Source organism: Cucurbita pepo, chromosome LG14 (genome assembly GCF_002806865.2).
Source record: "Cucurbita pepo subsp. pepo cultivar mu-cu-16 chromosome LG14, ASM280686v2, whole genome shotgun sequence".
NCBI lineage: Eukaryota > Viridiplantae > Streptophyta > Magnoliopsida > Cucurbitales > Cucurbitaceae > Cucurbita > Cucurbita pepo.
Window position 1 is genome coordinate 843031 of NC_036651.1, and position 20247 is coordinate 863277.

General features: G+C 35.2%; 3 protein-coding genes and 2 pseudogenes across 4 annotated transcripts; 3 read left to right on the forward strand and 2 right to left on the reverse strand.

The window, feature by feature from the left end:
* Positions 1-350: 350 nt before the first annotated feature.
* LOC111810633 (21 kDa protein-like) lies at positions 351-1213 on the reverse strand. Its single transcript, XM_023697367.1, has 2 exons — positions 750-1213; positions 351-677 (listed from the first exon to the last, which is right to left on the reverse strand). Exons 1-2 carry the CDS (start codon positions 1170-1172, stop codon positions 489-491), a joined length of 612 nt encoding a protein of 203 aa, XP_023553135.1. The 5' UTR covers positions 1173-1213; the 3' UTR covers positions 351-488.
* A 3880-nt stretch (positions 1214-5093) lies between these two features.
* LOC111810414 (21 kDa protein-like) lies at positions 5094-5967 on the forward strand. Its single transcript, XM_023697121.1, has one exon. The coding sequence runs from the start codon at positions 5147-5149 to the stop codon at positions 5729-5731; it is 585 nt and encodes a 194-aa protein (XP_023552889.1). The 5' UTR covers positions 5094-5146; the 3' UTR covers positions 5732-5967.
* A 4390-nt stretch (positions 5968-10357) lies between these two features.
* On the forward strand, positions 10358-11639 carry LOC111810360 (annotated as a pseudogene).
* On the reverse strand, positions 10597-19673 carry LOC111809893 (pentatricopeptide repeat-containing protein At5g62370). Of its 2 annotated transcripts, XM_023696363.1 has the most exons (7): positions 19539-19673; positions 16313-19377; positions 15922-16005; positions 14031-14252; positions 13656-13913; positions 13126-13371; positions 10597-11598 (listed from the first exon to the last, which is right to left on the reverse strand). In XM_023696363.1, exon 2 carries the CDS (start codon positions 19303-19305, stop codon positions 16573-16575), a length of 2733 nt encoding a protein of 910 aa, XP_023552131.1. In that variant the 5' UTR covers positions 19306-19377; positions 19539-19673; the 3' UTR covers positions 10597-11598; positions 13126-13371; positions 13656-13913; positions 14031-14252; positions 15922-16005; positions 16313-16572. The 2 variants fall into 2 exon arrangements, with proteins under 2 accessions (XP_023552131.1, XP_023552132.1); XM_023696364.1 differs by having other exon boundaries at positions 16313-19673.
* On the forward strand, positions 12266-14234 carry LOC111810361 (annotated as a pseudogene).
* Positions 19674-20247: the final 574 nt, after the last annotated feature.

The following is a 20247-nucleotide window of genomic DNA, read 5'->3' on the forward strand; positions in this document are numbered from 1 at the left end:
AAACTTCTCCCTAGTTGACACATCTTAAAATCGTGAGACTAACGACGATATGTAACGAGCCAAAGCGAACAATATATACTAGCGGTAGACTTAGGCTGTTACACTATCTAATCTACAAATTTTTAATATGTATCTTCTCGGTACATCATATCCAAATTATAAATAAAAGTTGTAATAATTAATTAATAACTTAGAATTAAATAAAATTGAATTTTCATCAAGAGAAATAAAAAAAAAAAAAGTGTTAATATTATCAATTCTTTTAATTGATATAACATAAAGTTATACCTTTACTCAAAATCCAAAGCATACAATAATAATGACTCAATGTATAGTGTAAAGGGAAAAATGATAATTCAAATTCCACGATGAAATTATATTATATAGTTTTAAAAGGGTTGTAAACAAGATTAATAGCTGCAACTATATATCATAATAATTCATTCATCAAACATTTTCTCACGATGTTTCTTCTAAAATTCACCTCATCATTTGTACTTCAAGTTGCTAATGAGAGACAAGGCATTACTAGTCTGCCTTATTACATTCACACTACATTTCTTCACCTCTTTCTTCACGGTCGATCTCACCTTCCACCCCGCGCCCCCGCTCAACCCATCGGTGCACGTCATAATGTCGGTCTCTCCCGCGCTCAACCACGTCTTGATACTACTCAACTGGTTAAGAACATATTCATTAGAATCTAATTTAAAATAATTCAATGAAATTGAAAGTTTATGATTAACAACCTGAAACTCCACGTCGTTAGCACGATTCAAGCTTTTGATAGCAGTGGTAGCTCTACGAAGCTCGTAGACGGAGTCTTTGAGATTATCGATGCAATCTCCGATGACCTCGGCTTCATAGGGCGACACCTTCCGGCGAGATAATTTGGAGATTATGGAGGTGGCGTTTTGTGCAGCTTTGAGGGAAGAAACCACAGCAGCCCTACAAAGCTCTTGTTGGGTTCTTTTGGTTTGTGAAGAATATAAGGAGAGTGCGGTCTCGCAAAGGCGTGGATATGGGGTCGGCCTGCAGGCCTTTCTGATGTGTGGTTTCACCGGCTGAATGGCGGAGGATGAGGAAGCCACGGCGGAGGAAGAAGAAGCCACGGCGGAGGTGGTGAATGTGGCAGTTAAAATGAAGAAGAAAAGGATTAGCAAGGATTTCATTATGTCTCTGCCTATAGAATCTATGAGGCTCGTGTTTTTTTTATGGTGAAGGTTATGGAGATAATTGCAATATTTATAGGCACCCACAAAAACATGAGGGTTACAAAAATTATGTAAATAATTACTAAATATGAATTTCAAATACTTTTAATCTAATTTAAAAACTATTTTATTTTTAAAACTTTAATTTTATAAACGATATTTATGAGGAAATTTGTTGATTACAAAAATTTGTTAATTAAAAACTATTTAATTTTATAAAACTTTAATTATGTAAAAAAAAGTAGGCATAAATGGCATTGGCAGCGATTAATTTCAACCCTAAAGTAGAAATAATTATTTTCAAGAAAGGAGGAAAATACGGCGATAAATGTGCTGTCCTTTAACTTGAAATTGGAATAATTATTTGATTTTTTTAGTGAATTTTATTTGATGTTATCAATGCTNAAAAAAAAAAAAAAAAAAAAAAAAAAAAAAAAAAAAGGCTAAAGTTGAAGGAATCTGAGACGTGCAGGTCTACGGAAGAGGCATGTGGCCCATTGGAAAAGTCAAGCATATGAGGATCAAACCGTCCAAAAGTCAAACAATCCCCAACAATCCAGCGTATAACACACATGTCACGTGCACTTTACTGCACATGAAATGCTGCTAATCTCGCGCTGGACCGCTGGTGTATCTCAACTTAAGGTACGGTCTGTTTCCGTTAATTGATCCCTTCAAGGGTAGTTTGGTCAATTTACTCGCAAACATTCCATGATATTATAGACATGGAGGATTTGCATGCAAAAGGGGTTTTTGGTCAATAAAGAGTCACATTTTCAATTTTTATTTTTATTAATCCCCTAAATATCAAAATTTCAATAAAGCATCGTTTTACAAGTCCTCTCTCTGACTGATATGAAATTTCACGTATACCGACCACTATTAAAGTTAAAACATGGTTATAAACTAAAATTGAGACTCGGAGAGAAATTTAATACTAATACAAAGTTGTCTATGTTTAATATACTCTAAAGTTAGAACATGATTGAAGGTAATATTGAACTGGGTAAGATTATTGTTGTGGAGTAATGTATAGAGTGAATTCTGCCATTCATATAAAATCATGTACGATAATGCTATCACATTGTACTGGATTTGTCGTACTGGTTAACTTTGACACGATGTATCAAGTGAACAAATGTTGAGCAAAATCTTGATTAATAACCAAAAGGTCAGCTCGAAGTCAAGATGATGCCTTTCAAATAAGATGACTTTAGGTTCAAGGTATTGTGTGAGTCTACATCTCGGTAGACATCTACGAGTCACATGAGTCAGCTAGCTATCTTTTAGAAACACATGGATAACTCTTTCCTACCAATAACTTCGTTTCAATTTAATTGAAGAAAACAAAAAATTGAAGTATAAAATTGGAATTTTATTGTAATAATTATGTATTTCAAGGGTTTAATTGGAACAACGGTACATTTTTCAACATTAAGAATTTCTTAATTTGAGGAAATCCGATACAACATAAAATTTAAGAATAATAGACAAATTAAACTAAAGCAGTGGGAATAGAGAATATAAAATCTAGCCCTATAATATAAAAAAAACTATATATTATAAGAAGTATATGTATGAAAATGGGTAGCTTTAAATGGTGTTTTGATTGGGTTGAGCACGTCACATGGGGTTCGAATAGGATATATATATATATATATATATATATATATCTGAACAATTAAGTGAATTATTTTGCAATTTCAACCCATCATAACTTTAAATGCTTTTGTCCATCTAACCAAACCTGTCACACCAATATTGTACACTCTTTTATTTTATTCATTTTAAGATTAATCGCGTCTCTTAATATCTTATAAATTTACCTCATAAATTATTTAATAACAACACTTTCTATTAAAGTTATTTTAAGTGCAATAATTAATAAAAATTAATACGTTTCTTAAGAGAATATTAATTGAAAATGAGTATCTATAGCATTCAATATAAATCTATAATCTTCTCATGAGAATATTAATCAAATGATTAAAATTGATTTAAAAGAAAAAACGTTGTACAAATTAGACTTTATATTTTATATTTAAAATAATTTATGCAGCCTTCGAGAAAGCAAAGTTGGAAACGGTTGGCCCAAATTCGGACGTTGATTGGTTCCACGTCATTTTCTGGGCCCATCAAAATTAATGAAAATTTGTCGTTATTTATATATCCATTGAATTTTGGTATTATTTATCCACTCAAGATTATGTTTCTCATTTTTTCACTTTAATAATATCCAATTATAACTTTTTTTAATATATATATTTTTTATTTTAAATTTCAGCTAGAGTTTATATGATAGAAATTTATTTATTAATCATAAAAATTATTAAAATACATTGTTTAAATAGGTCATTTTCATAATTTATGAAATACAAAAATGGTTTAATTGCTTTTTATAATATAAAAGTGATTATATGAAAAAAAAAATTGATAAAAAGAAAAGAAAAGAACAAAAGCAATGAGATGAAATAGACATCGAATCGGACCATCACGTCTTTTGTGGTCAGACGGCGTCGTTTCATTCACATATCAAACGGCGTCGTTTTGGGGGCCCACTTTCAAAANTTTTTTTTTTTTTTTTTTGGGGGCCTAAATCCATGTGATCAAGTTGCAAAAATCAATGTCCCACCGAGAAAAAAGAAAAAAAAAAACAAAGTATTTATGAATTTAAATAATATCTTAAATCTTTTTTCTTTTGAGATATTAATTTATTAAATCTATCATTTCCCTACAAAATCAACTTGCATGTCTTCGCCTTAAATACATTGCACCTCTTTCGCTTAATTACCGTTGCTCTCCACAATATACAAAAGATTCAACTCTCCGTCGAGTCATTAAAGTTACTGTCTTGATTGGTGCACTAGTCGTTAAACCTTGTCTCAATATCATACATGTGAATGTTTGATTAATCCACCACTCCTAAACAGTGTGAACGTTATCTTATTTATAATCAAATAAATTACAAGGATATGGAAATAGTAATAAATGGAAATAACAATAAATGGAAAGATACCTATAGTAATAAAGGCAAATATTAGATATTTGCCTTATAATAAAATATCGAATATAATGTATATGGTAAACTATAATTTATTTCTAAATATCCTTAACAATAATCTATATTAGTCACGAGGCTAATTAAGCATTGATACAAGTCAAAGCATCAACTCCTAGTACTTTCTTTATCTTTTCTTTTTTTCTAGATTACTCTTTACATCAGTCCACTGGTCATGGTTGGAGTCTATTCTATCTAGGATCTCATATAATTTATTGTATGTCTTTGATAACTCCATTAGTAGAAGCGTCCACCACTTGTTTTCAACAACTTAGAAGAGATGAATGTTAGGACAACAAAAAGAAGAAAGAGTTACGTATAAGAAAAAGGAGTTTTATAAGTAAAGAAGTGTGTTTGGTGAAAGAGAATAATTTTAAGTAAATATTTAAGAGTTAATTAAGGGCAAAATTTGAAAAAAATTGAAAAATATAACTTAATATTCATGAAAGCTTCCACCAGATTGATTGTGTGTAACACAAATATGTTTGTTTGTGCATATGAATAGAATATAAAATAAAGTAAAATATCTAAAGCAAAAGATATTTGTATGGGGTTTTGGACCATTGTTGTCGGCTATGCAATCTCTGGCTGCCCTCTCTCTCTTTTTAAAAAGTTATTTAAAAAAAATTAATCACGATCATTTCGTCGGTTCCTTTTCTCTATAATCACTCATAATATATGTAATGATAAATATTGGTAACTACATTATGACGGCCTTAACAGATCGAAGAGCTTTATGTTTATGTGTATGAATGCATGCAGGGGACCTAGAGAACGCTTTAGAACGTTTCCATTGGCCTATAAATACAAACCCCATTTCCCTGAATCAGTGCATCACTCCTTCCAACCATTTAGAGACAGAAAAAAAGAAGAGATGGGTGTTTCAATTTGCAAGAAAAGTTTGATTTTTGTGCAAATAATTCTCCAATTAACATTCATTCATTCAGCCATCACTCCACAAAGCAGCACACAGTTCATAAGAACTTCTTGCACTTCCACTAAATACCCTCGACTCTGTTTCTCATCTCTTTCAATCCACGCCAATTCCATCCAAACAAGCCCTCGCCTTTTGGCCACCACCGCCCTCTCCGTCACCCTCTCTTCCGTCAAGTCCGCCGCCACCCAAATCCTCAAGCTCTCCCACGCCCACGGCCTCCCTCCAAGAGACGTCTCTGCTCTTAACGACTGTTTGGAAGAGCTCAGTGACTCTGTTGACTCCCTTGCCAGCTCCATTTCCGAGATGCCCAAGCTACGTGGCCATGACATTGATCTCGTTATGAGCGATGTTCAGACATGGGTCAGCGCCGCCCTCACTGATGAGACCACTTGTAGTGAGGGGTTTCAAGGGAAGGCTGTCGAGGGCGGCGTTAAGGCGGCGGTTAGGAGGAGGATTGTGAACATTGCGCAGTTGACCAGTAATGCTCTGTCTTTGATCAACCGGATTGCAGAGCTGCATTAGAATTTGGTGTTGCTATACTTCAAAATTTGTGTGAGATTTCAATGCAACTGTAAGTATGATATTTAGTTAAGGGAGTGGAGGTTTTGCCTTAGTTTGTATACATAGTAATAGGTTTGATTAGGGTTTGTGTGGAAGTTTGAATTATTTTTGCATTATTATTGGCATGGGGTATGTATATTATTGTATTTTTAATTTATTGAAGTTAACTAAGGTTTGTGTGAAGATGGTTGGAGAAAGAATCGAATTCATTATCTTCTACATTAGCACTTCAGGTGCATTAGGTAGTCTACGAGTAGTTCAATCACATTTTGTCACGTGACACTCTTATTGTTCGTCGGACTAGCTACTGACCATCACCTTGAAAAGTTGTTGTCTCATCAACTAGCTAATCCGACACGAACCCATTTTGGGTCACATTAAAATAGTAAAACGAATAAAGAAAAAGAGAAGGGAAAGAGAGAGAGAGAGAGAGATCGATAGTGAAAGCATAGGCACAATGGGTCCCAACAATTGTAAGGGGTAGCGGTGGAGGTAGGGTAGGTAAAAAAAGGGTTAGAAATGTCACATCATCTTTTTGTTCGTATGCTAACGGTAAAATATAAAACAGCTATTACCTTGAAAAACGTCAGTTTTTAAGGAATAAAAGAATGTGCGTAAAATCATTTATAACTCAATAGGTTTATTTCCATCGTGTAATTGTTGAACTACAAAAGATTTCAGAACCCGATCCAATTAAAAAAACCATCTAAGTCAAATTTTCCCAAAGTAAAAATGATAATTGTTGACTAGCAATTTCAATCTTTGCAAATTCAAAAATAAAAAGTATTAATATAAAACCAAACTGTATAATACTATTCATGATTATGAAATAAACCAAACAATCAGAGTGANAAAAAAAAAAAAAAAAAAAATCTCTTTCACGGGAGATTTAAAGACTAAACAAAAAATTAACGAAAATCTGTCCACAAAGAACAGCAAGAACATGTGAACAAAAAATAAAAATCAAAATGATTTAAAAAAAGCAAGTGGCATAAGCTGCCAACTTTCATTGTTCAAAAAGAAAAGAGAAAGTAGATTCGAAGAGATTTTTTGGGCTGAAGAACACTAATTCAGCATAATTGAAGGCGTGTTGTAAGCATGTCAACAAAAGAGTTCAATCATTGTCAATCCCATCAAAAAAGAAAATTCCAGAAAATTTTGTTTATACCCTTTATATTTTACTCCACCAATTTCAACATCCAAGTGAAACCATTCTGTAATAATGATTTAGAGAGACAAGACAAATCCAAGCCTTCTTGTGCATGATTTTTGGATTCAGAATCCAGAAGGAAACAGTAGAGAGATCTTTCCTGGTCGTTAGAAGGGCAACAGTTTGGTACACAATAATTAAGAGGCACGTTTTGGAAGAGACATGTTACCGACGAGGGAAATCACTGTGCTGGTTGCAAATATCTGAAGCAGAGCCCCTGTATGAACACATATCAGAATTCCAATCTTAGTTCTTACGTATGAATATGAAAACAATGAAGATAACCTATGTAATGTGAAACCCACCAAGACAAATGCGGATCATCTCGAAAAGTTCGAGCTTTTTCGCCTTCCAATTACTTAGATCCCCCATACCCTAAATGGTTCATGAGAGTCCAAACTCAGTTAGAATGAAGAATAAAGCACCATTCATAACAGACATTACCACATGGAAGCTGTGATCAAAGGCCATAGAGTTATAAAAACAATCAGCCAATCAAAATGAAGCTTCCCACCATTTTCAAGTATAGATGCCAAGGGTAACAAAGCTAAGCTAACAATGAATCTATGGAGTCTCAACAACTATAAAAGCTTGAAGAAGGCATGCTCATTAATGGGAAATACAAAGATGGTGAAATAGCCCAAGTCCACCGCTAGAAGATATTGTCCTCTTTGGACTTTCCCTTTCGAACTTCCCCTCAAGGTTTTTAAAATACGTCTACTAGAAAGAAGTTTCCACACTTTTGTAAAAAATGTTTCGTTCTCCTCTCCAAGCGATGTGGGATCTCACAATCCACCACCCTTCGGGGCCCAGCGTCCTCACTGGCACACCGCCTCGTGTCCACCCCCTTCGGGGCTCAGCCTCCTCGCTGGTACATCACCCAATGTCTGACTCTGATACCATTTACAATAACCCAACTCCATCGCCAGCAGATATTGTCTTCTTTAGGTTTTTTCTTTCGGGCTTCCGCTCAAGGTTTTTAAAACACATCTACTAGAGAGAAGTTTCCGAACTCTTATAAACAATATTTCGGTCTCCTCCCCAACCATTGTGCGATCTCCCAGATGGATCCCTACCTAAATTTTTACCCACCAATTTAATTTATCGTCTCCATTGCTATTGCTTCTTCAACTAGTCAACATGCATAACAATTCCAGTTAAGCTCTTGCTCGATAACCTTTCCATTTGATTTCTCTCTTAGAGCAGCACAGCGGAAAATGGATTAGTTTTCCATACCTCAAACGTGTAATTACCCTGAGAGACATCAAAAAGAAGTAGTAGGAGTGCAAGAGATGAGGCAATCATATATACTTTCATGAAGCTTGCACGGCTGTGCCTTCGGCCTGTACATTGGAAAATAATCAACCACTAATGTTAAAACATATAAAGATGTGTATGAAAATAGGTGCAAAAGGTTAGAGTATCACTAGCGACCTAGTTCTCCGACAAACAACGAAAAGAAACCAGTGATGGCAGATGAAATAGCAAGTTTATCAAGAGTCCCTTTCTTTGATGTTAATATAAACAAGTATACCACTCCACATAGGTGAATAATAACCTGCAGTAGTAAAAACCAACATCACAAAGGTAAGCAAACATTATAAGATCATTATACGAGGTTTTATGTCACCGCCAAACTCTTCCAGCTTCGTTTCGTCTGATTTCAAATAGTAGATATAAATGTTCATTGATTTCAATAGAGGAACTAGGAAGCATTCCAGTCAGTCAAACCAAAGACGAAAGAACTTGAAGAAAAAATTGAACCAAGTATTTCATGAAAGCTTTATTAATCACACAGACAACAGACCTTCATGATACTTAGGTGACAATCATACGGTACCCTTAATCAGCACCAAACTTCCAGCAGACAAAAACATTTAACTCATATCACAAGCAATTAAAGACAATGTGAGAGGAACTAGGAAATTACCGATCTGGATGTCCTTGGATGTCCAAGGAAGTCAGGAACTGTAACAGCCCAAGCCCACCGCTAGCAGATATTGTCCACTTTGGCCCGTACATATAGCCGTCAGCCTCACAGTTTTAAAACGCATCTACTAGGGAGAGGTTTCCACACCCTTATAAAGAATGCTTCGTTCCCTTTTTCAATCGATGTGAGATCTCACAATCCATCCACCTTGGGAGTCCAATATCCTCGCTGGCACATTGCCTGGTGTCTGACTTTANGAGAGGTTTCCACACCCTTATAAAGAATGCTTCGTTCCCTTTTTCAATCGATGTGAGATCTCACAATCCATCCACCTTGGGAGTCCAATATCCTCGCTGGCACATTGCCTGGTGTCTGACTTTAATACCATTTGTAACCGTCCAAGCCCACCGCTAGTAGATATTGTCCGATTTGGCCTGTTACATATCGTCGTCAGCCTCACGATTTTAAAACACGTTTATTAGGAAGAGGTTTCCACACCCATAATAAGAAATGTTTCGTTCCCCTCTCCAACCGACGTGGGATCTCACAGGAATAGAGGCTTTATCACACTACTATCAAATTGAAAATATCTCACCATTTTTATTGGCTTTAAATAATTTTTTCCTTATATCCAAACATAACTATTAATGGATCCACTTCTGTTGAAAAGCATGGCCTTTACATTTGTGACACAAGAATAGTAGCATCATAGTGTCGATTTGACTGGAAATGGGATAGAGACTACAGCATTTGCAGCTGGGCAATCTGGTTCTATATCATAGTTTAACTCCAATTTCTTGAAACAGAACAATAATCCTATATGTACTCAGTCGAGAATTCATTGCATGTATAAATAGGCTACTGGTTTTTTACTAGATTAATACACATGTCATTGTGCTACTAAATTACAATGTGAATTATATCTTGAAAACAAAAATCGGCAACCATTTTAGACATTGTAGGACATCTACTATCTACTGTCTGTAATCAATCTTCGTTAAGTTTCAGGCTTTTTTCATTACAAGTGAAAGAAAATATAAGTATTCAGATAGTAAACGTACACAAAATTTTCTGTGAAAGCAATATAATGCATGTACCTGAGCTAAAATCAGGTTGTAGAAACGAGATTTCCCCTTGGCAACCTTTTGATATCCTAGAATTGGAAGAACCCATCAGAAGAACCGAAATTGATTTGAATAAGACAATTAAAATAGCTAAATGAATCCCATTTCCTGTTCCAATGCCTGAAAAACAAGAGCTAGAAAATCCTCTTCCGCTAACCCAAAAGCTGAGCAGAAACATGGCACCAATGAGGACCAAACAAAGACGAAAACAAAAGTTTTTCTCATCCATATCAATCAACTTATTGTCATACATGATTGCTCAACAGTCTAACAGAAATTAGTAGAAGAAATTGAGGGAACTTACGAGAGTCGACGACCATGCGATGGGAAAAATCAGAGCCATCGGTTCCAGTGGGCCTTCCGACCGGCGTTATTCTTCCTTCCAGTACAAACTGGATGGTTCGTTTGGTTTCTCGGTTATAGCGGTTTTCTGCAGACCCTATATCTTAAAACAACAAACAAACAACCGTGTGTGTATATATATTTACCATTTATGTCAATTTTGCCCTTATATATTTTAAATATTATAATTTTATTTTGTAACACTAAATGAGCGTTCGAATGAGAAACAGACGCATCTTCCAACAACGTTGTTACGTTCCACAAAGCCACAAAAGAGCATAGTTTCAATACAGGTCCAACTACTAGCATGAATGTCAAAAAAATAATTTAATTCTAATTCTATAAGTTGAACATAGTGTAACGATTATTGACATGTACTTCTTTTGAAGTTAGGAGTTCTGGTGCACATATATGTTTGACACATAGAATGGAAGTTTCGGACTTTGATCATTGAAACTGCATTATTTTCTCCATGTTCAAACTCAGCCAACCTGTCTCTTCTTTCCCACGTAACCAAACCTGAGTGAGCTAGCATAGCATCATCAAAGAAAGAAAGGTCTGGTCTTTCAATGGAGAGTAGTCTCGGGATGCTCTTGTTTCTTAGTTCTTTTTACTGACTTCACCAGCCTTTCCCAAGCAAGCCTCTAATGACATTGATTGGTGGTGTGGAAAAACCACATACCCTACAACCTGCGAGCACTTTTTCAACCATGGCAGCAAGGCTGCGCCCAAAGGTCATCCAATCTGCCATGGAGAGAGCCCTGAGTGCCGAAAGCCACACCTAGGGTGTCAATTCAAAGTGCCAAAATGGGAAGGAAAAGGCTTGCTTTGGCTGATTGCTTGAAGCTCTACCGAAACACCATCCTTCAGCTCAACCACGCTCTAGATTCATCTACTAAATGTACTTTGTTTGATATCCAAGCCTGGCTCAGTACTGCCCTAACAAACCTTGAAACATGCCGCACAGGGCTTGCTGAGCCTAATGTTTCGGATTATGTATTGCCGCTGATCACATCGAACAATGTCACAAAGCTGATAAGCAACAGCTTGGCTATTAACAATGCTTCAGCTGGCCTGGGGAAGGAAACATATAAAAAGGGCTTTCCAAGTTGGCTTTTAGGTGGTGACAAGAGGATACTGCAGTCATCAACAAAGTCGGACCTTGAGGTGGCTCAGGACAGGTCGGGTAACCAGAAGATAGTAGGAGAGGCTCTAGAGGAAGCTGCGAAGAGGAACATGAATGGGAGTTTGTTATACAAGTAACAGAGAGGGGTTTACAAGTAATTGAAGTTTTTTTTGTAAGGCTCTCAAAGTTATTGAGAAATAAGTTTCCACTCTGTGAGGCTATTAGAATTTAGTGCAACTTATTGCTAGTTTGAATTAATCAAGATATTCGTAATCAGTTAATATTTGGAGAATATATTAGTTATGAAATATATCTTAGATATTCGTAATCAGTTAATATTTTTCCTTTATGATTTGATTAGTAACATATTTTATTTTATTCTCAAGATTTAGTTAGTTAGTTAGTTTATATTTTCCTTTTTGTAGGTATTAATGAGTAGCTTGTATCGTATTTAAAGGTTGTGAATATCAACGAAGATTGAGCCTTCGATCCCAATTCTATTTCTCATTCTTAACTCTATATTGTTTCCTTGAGTAATAATATTTTCATATCTATTCACCCCAATTCTATTTCTCATTCTTAACACTGTATTGTTTCCTTGATTCCTTGAGTAATAATATTTTTATATCTATTCACCCCAATTCTATTTCTCATTCTTAACTCTGTATTGTTTCCTTGATTCCTTGAGTAATAATATTTTCATATCTATTCACGCGACATTGTGTCAGTTGGTAACCAGGGTTTGATACTATTACTCAATGAGATGAATGGTGGAAGTGCTTCTATGAAGGTGATAGACACAGAAATTCCAGCAAATACTCCACATAATGTTGAATTACGCCAAAAATGGAAGATCAAATGTGGAAAAACTTTATTTACCTTGCGAACTTTGATTAGCAATGAATATATTAATCATGTTCGTGATTTAAAGTCACGAAATCAATATATAGGTTCTCAAAGTAAATAAAGCTTTTCCACATTTGATCTTCCATTTTCGACGTAATTCAGCATTATGTGGAGTATCTGTTGGAATTTCTGTGTCATGACCTTAAATTAAATCCCACAAATCTTGCTCTTGTAGATAACCTTCCATACATAACTTCCAATAATTATAATTATTGCCAATAAGCTTTTCCACAGCTATACTCATAGAAGCACTTCCACCATTCATCTCGTTGAGTAATAATATCAAACCTTTGGTTACCAACTTGGCTATGATACCAACTGACCCAATGTCTACAACTCAAAAGTGTGAATAGATCTGAAAATATTATTACTCAAGGAAACAATAGAGTTAAGAATGAGAAATAAAATTGGGATCGAAGGTTCAATCTTCATTGATATTCACATTGATATTCACAACGTTTAAATAGGATAGAAGCTACCCACTAATACCTACAAATAAGGAAAATATAAACTAACTAAATCTTGAGAATAAAATAAAATATACTACTAATGAAATCATAAAAAGAAAAATACTAACTGATTACGAATATGTAAGATATATTCCATAACTAATATATTCTTCAAATATTGACAGATTACGAATATCTTGACTAATTCAAACTAGCAAAAAGTTGCACTAAATCCGGACAGAAACAAGATAAATGGAATGAGATTTACCTTCATTACTGGTAACATAGGAGGAGGTTCCACCCCTTTCAATTCTGCTACTGTTGGTAAGACTCTCTCTGGGTTGACTACTGCTTATAAGCTCATTTTCCTCCATTATAATGACATTATAACATGTCGACCTACATATTTTTCTCGTTCCAAGTCCATCAACTCTACCTGGCAACTTTATCGTCTAGAATTACTTTTCTTCCATTCCAAGGCATGGTGCTTGAAATTTTCTCCTTTTCTCCTTTCCTTCATTTCCAATGAGAATAGAATTATTAGTGGCAGCCATCTTTGTCAATATCAATATAAAAATAGCAAAAACAAAATTTATCGAATTTCATCATAAATGCATCATCGTATACATCGTATGGCTGTCAAGTTTCAATCAGTAATATACATTGTCACTTTCTTTTATAGATTCCAAAAATGGCAATATGAAATCACATTTACCACTTTCATACAAAAAAACTCGAAAATTTGGTTATTTTTCAAAAAGCCGAAAATGTGAAGAGTATATGTTTAACGAGAGATACTTGTACTCTGAGACAATCAGCGGTGACAGGTGAAGGATTTATAGCTCGAGGCATCACATTCCGGAACACCACTGGTCCTGGAAACCATCAAGCAATTGCTCTCCGATCTGGCGCAGATCTTTCTGTCTTCTACCGTTGTGCCTTTGAAGGGTATCAAGAAACCCTTCATGTCCATTTTCGAAGATAGCTCTATAAGTAGTGTTATATTTACGGCACTGTAGATTTTATATTTGGCAATGCTGCAGTTATTCTACAGAACTGCATGATTTAACAAAAAGGTCAATGAATGGTCAGAATACTGGCATTTCAATCCACAATTCAAGGGTCATGGCCACAGATGTACCAAAACAAATGGAGAAGACAGTGAAAACCTACTTGGGAAGGCCGTGGAAGGAGTAATCTCAAACAGTTTTCCACAAAGCTTACCTCCTTGTTCATCAACTAGCCAGAGAATGACTGGAAAGGTTACCGTGTTACAAGCAATTCAATGGAGGTATCGCCTTTCACCGTCAAAAATTTCATTTGCAAGGCAGTTATTGTTGCCAGACAGAGGTCCCATTCACTCCGCTTGGAGAATAGGTTTTCTACATTCTTCCTCTGAAATAAATATAACCACGTCATTTGATTCTTTAATCTCTGTACGCACATTTAAGAAATCATTATTCAAGCTCATATATATGTAAATTGAAAAGTTACATTAATAAAATCAGAACTAGCAAACGACAAACCCATTTCCAATTACACTGCAAATCACTATTGAGGNTTTTTTTTTTTTTTTTTTTTTTTTTTTTTTTTTTTTTTTTTTTTTTTTTTTTTTGGATTAATATCTCAGTAGAACCAAATCTCAGGAGAAAGCCTCTCTAGCTAAAATTCATTATTGAATTTCTCAACACAATTACAACCGAAGAATAGCTATATATATAAACTAAACTCTAAGAGTAAAATAGCAAACATCAAAAGCCAATGTTGGCAAGCACATTTCCCCCTAGCTGTTCCATGCTGAAGAATATACAAATTCAAAACGAGGGTATTACATGGTTAGAATTTTAAAAAAGTAAAGGTTACCAATTACGTAAAATAAACTTAATTGGTACCACAATTTGAGGCAATACTTTAATTTAATTATACTTTTTTACTGAATTTATGAAAACCAAGCGTTAGATAAAATAAGTATGCAAAGAACAATAGACCATAAAAAAAATTTTTGAAGAAGACCAAGTGTGTTTCACATGAAACAAATATCAATCAAATTGCAGAGGAGATTATTAGCAAGTAGTGTTGTATAGCCCAGAGCACAACAAGGTTCTAGTTCTAGAGGGGCGATGGTCAACCAAAGTATTGTTGTGCGCCGAAAGCGGAACAAATGTACTCACAACAACAATGAACGGAATTACACAAAGAGACACCAAGATATTTACGTGGTTCGGAGAGAAGAAGTTTCCCTACAGCTACGGGTAGCAATCAATCACTAATAACCCCAAGTGTTACAAGTGAATGCCTCACTTTCACACTACAAAGTCTCTCACCAATATGTCACTCAACAAATACGATGTGACACCCAAAAGTCTCCCAAATCCCGATACCACTTGTTAGGAATGGATATTAAGAATGGAGGGAGAACTCTCTCATTATATAGCATTACAGAATCAAATCTCCGATATGACTGAGACTAAATCTAATTCAAATAATCAAATCAAATCTAATCCAAATAACCAAATCAAATCTAATCTAAATAACCCAATCAAATCTAATCCAAATAACCTAACCAAATCAAATCAAAACTTATGACAATTTACAACAAGTATCTCCCTGAAACCCGATACAATTTGCCAACCCAATCTTGTGGCTAATCAACTTCTCCCACAATGTATAGCACTTGTGGTACCAAGGCCCCATATAGCCCTATCAAAGAAATTCTTATGCACAGCCCAGAGTACCCAACCTATAAGTTCGAATGATAACTCTCATCCATAAAAGATCGTCTTTTGGGATTGGACGTAAACAACCTCTATATATCTTTTGAACATAGCCCATTTGTCCATCTTTGATATCAGGAAGGATCTCCGACATAGGTCAAACACTTGTAAAATAATGTCTTACTTTTGTTCGAGTTCTGAAACATAATAACATTTATTTATTATTATTATTCTTTTGTAAGAAATTATTTACATGGCATGCACTTCTGTTCATCGTGTACAAGGTAATAAGCCAAAAGTTGGTACGAAAATTTAATTACATATGTGCAATAAGTTAATATTCAAATTACCTATACATTGCAAATTCCAAGATTTCCATGGGAAAGTGTTGCAGACAAGGATCTTGCTAATGTCAAACGGCTACAAATGAACATCTGCAATAATATATGTATATGTATATATATATATTGACTNAAGGTAAAATAAAGAAAGGATCAAAATAATTAAATTGAAATTAATAGTTAAAAATATGTCAAAATTTGGGGTCAAAATAGAAAAATAAAGAAAAAAACTTGTACAAAAATAGTNTAATATATGTATATGTATATATATATATTGACTGGATAGGTCTTGTTCAAAAAAAAAAAAAAAAAAACTTGTACAAAAATAGTGACCAGAAAGGCAACAGGAAAAGGTTAAGAGGGGAAATAAAGAGAATCCATGTGAATCTTCATCACTAACCTCCGTTTTCAATGATTGTGTCATGTCTGAGTCTGTCTTGATATGCATTTTATACCATGATGACCCATCTAATTTCATCCATGAATCCACCAAATACCTATTTGGTTTTTCTTTTTATGTGTGCTCCTCTCAAGCTTTATATTAAAAGCAAAACAGGCTTCCTGCAATGATTTTCTCCACACAGGATGTAGACGGCCGATCATCTTTTCCAGTGAGGCAAGAGTTTACCATGCATCAATTCCTCACAAAATTACGATAACCTAGTATACTTGGGGAAAACCCTTTTTTATGCATTGTACGTGGAGTGCCAATGCATCAGAAAGTCTCCCTCCTTGGGAAAGGCCTTTCAGTAAAGTGATGTATGCAACTTTATCTGGAATACACCCATCTACATTCATCTTATTAAACAACCCAATGGCAGAGTTAACATCACCTGCAAGAATATAACCATCCATAAGAATCGTGAAAGTAACCTGGTTTGGATGCAACCCTTCTTTTTGCATCAATTCCAACTGATGATTGGCATCCAGCATCCTATCTGTCCGACAATATCCACATATTATGCTATTGTACAGATGCAAGTTAGGTACAATGCATACATCTTTAACCTTCTGGATAAGCTTCAATGCAAAGGATTTCATTTCTTCAGTAGAATTAGCAGAAACTATCATATTATTATCCCTTGGAACAAGAGTTGTTTCATGGAGCATACGAAACAACGTACTTTTTGCCTTTTGATTCTCTTTCTCTAGCAGGAACCATTTTTTCTTGTCGACAATTAAATTTTTGCAAATACCACTGACTAATGTGATATAGAAGATAACATCGGGTTCAATGTGGCTCCTTTCCATCAAATCAACTAATCGAAAGGCATATTCAACCTCCCCGATCTTTAGGTAATGATTGATAAGAGAGGTATACAATACAGCATTAGGTGAAAACCCATCTCTTAACATCTTGCCCAGATATAAACATCCTTTATCAGTCATATTTTTTTTAACCAAACCACTAATCAGTGCCGTATAAATATGAGAGCTTGGTGGAATAGAGTTCTCAACCATTTGCTCAAACAATTTACGAGCTTCAAGAAGCTTTCCATTTTTACCATAGCCATTAATCATTGTCAAATACAAATGCTTATCCGGATCCACACCCGCTTTAAGCATCTTCTTAAAAACTCCTTTTACTTCAAAAATTCTCTTTTTCCTACTTAAACAACCAATTATTGAATCATAAATAGCAACACTCGGTTTCAATCCCCTCTGCCTCATTTTTCTATGAATATAATGTGCTGAGTTAACATTACCCTTCCTACAATGCTCGTTAATAATAATCAAATATGTTGTGGTATCAGGAAGCAAACTACATTCCTGCATATGATCAATTAGAGACAAGGCATCCTCAAAAAGCCCCTCCTTGCAAAGACATTTAATCAAGGAATTATAAGTAAAGAGCAAAGGCTTGCATCCAAGACTTGCCATTTTATGGAAGTAATCCAAAGCACAATCCAAATTTTCGGTCTCACATAAGGCACAAATGACAATACTAAATGCCACACCTGCTAGATTCAAGTTGCTATTGAAAATTTCTTGCAGCAGCGTTTCAATTTTTTGCTCCAGATTGCTTGATGTTTGTAACTTTGTACTGGCTAAGATTACAGAAGGATCACACCCACACCCATTCTTTAAAATGGCTTCCAAAAAATTTAAAGCAAGCTGAAGTTCATGTCCCTTTGGATACATCTTCATAAGGGTAAAGAAAAGCACGTGATCAGGTACAATTCCATTGTCCAAGATACTCCTAAGCAATTCACTGACTTCTTCTAACCTATCATCCCTATGCAGAGCATTAATCAAAACTGTATAACAATGCAAGCTAGGAGAAAAGTTGCAGCTGACCATATTATTCAAAATCGTTAATGCAAAGTCAACCTTCCCTTCTTGACAATACTGACTAATCATGATGTGAAAAGTTACCACATCAGGTTGGATTCCCCACTCTGCCATAAGGTTATATACCAACCAACCCTTATCGACTAAACCCAATTTCACAAACCCATGGATCAGTGTATTTAATGTATAATTATCTGGTTCACAGCCTATTTTTATCATTCTAAAAAAGGCTTGCATTGCCATTTTCATTTTCTTATCTTTGCAATATTCATGAACTAAAGAAGTATACATAGTCTTGTCAGGATATAGGCTCCGAAACTCCATTTCTCTGATCAACAACTCTGCCTCCACTAACCACTTGCTCTTACAAAGGCCATAAAATAATGACTTAAACAAATGCAGCGACGGAGGATAACCATTAGTGTTTTGCATTATATCAAATAATTCAAGAGCTTCCTCCATATGCCCCTTATTGCATAGCCCATCTATCAAGACATTAAAACACCAATACCCCAAGTGAACACCACCTCCATTGACTCTCACAAAATAGTCGAATGCCTCTAAAACCCTTTCTTGCGCACAAAGCTCTCGAAAGATAGCATTAAATGAAGTTTTACTTGGGACGTAATTTAACGACAGAAGTTGATTAAAATAGGCCAGTGCCTTCTCAAATTTTCCTAGCCTACAGAAACAGATTACCATAGAGTCCAAAACTGACGCATCTGGCTCAGCACCTCCGAATGTAAATTTTTTGTCGTACAGCAGTTCAGCCAACTGGGGCCTAGAATAGACAAGCTGCCGGCAAAACACACCATGGGTATCCAAATCAATCTCCAAACCCCGTTCAGCAGCGAAGTCAACAATAGAAATAGCTTCAGAAATTGAAGAAGATTGCGTTACAATTCGTTGTATCACTTGTTGCGCCGGCAAAAACAAGCCACGACGAATTAGTCGCTCCACTAAGGAATAGCACAAAGTCTTGTGTTCGCTAGCAGAAGAGGAACTCGAAGTAACTGGAGGATCAAGTGGGACTGTACAAGTCGTCACCAGATTCCTGAAGTTCACAGAGAGGTAATATTTACAGGGCCGTCCCCGTATCATCTCTAAAACGCAATGCTAGTAACAACAAGCAACAGTATGGCATTAGGGGCAAGTTGAGTTCACGTAGTAAACCTAGTGAGGAACGATGAAGACTCCATCAAAACATGACGAAATTACAACTCCAATATTCGGTTCAAATAATGGCTCCGAGAAGGATTGAGTATAACAGAAACTGAAAGAGAACAAGAGCTTGAAAGGCCAATAAATTAAACACCGGAATTACATAAGAATACCTGCAATAAACTCCGGCAGCTTTGGAGGCCTGAAGATTACATAAGGAAGAGCAAAACTGAGAACTGAGAAGAGAAACTGAGCGAGAACAGGAAGGCGCGAAAGGTATTAGGCGATACCCAGGGGGCTGAGCTTGAGAACGAGGGAGCACAAAAGATAGGGCAAAGCTCAATGGGCCATTTTTAATCCATTATCCAAATTGTCTCAATAAAAAGAGCCCAATGGGCCTCCATGTATCTCACATAACCAATTGGGCCTGGCCTCATTTATGAACATATATTATTGTCATTATTTGGAATACAACGTAATTAATAGAATTAATGACGTCATAAACTAAAGAAGCTTAACCCATAATATGTAAGACATTTTGTAATGATTTAGGATATTAGCACTTTTTTAAGCTTTATTTATTTCGGGATTATGATTCATACAATCGCAGTTATAATGATTTTGAAGACGACCCATAAACCAAAATATAATCATACATCCTCCTATTTATGTCATTATTTTAACTTTAGGTGACAAATCTCATTTCATTAAATGTCACCAAAACTATATATTAAGCTTGGATTAACTTAATTGTCAATCTCATTAATTACCTCAAAAGTCAACACATTTCATTTTGTTATAAAGTTTAATTTAATTAATAACATCATATTTTGTAAATAACACGAAAAAGCAAAGAAGTTAGGGATATATTGTTAAAAAGAA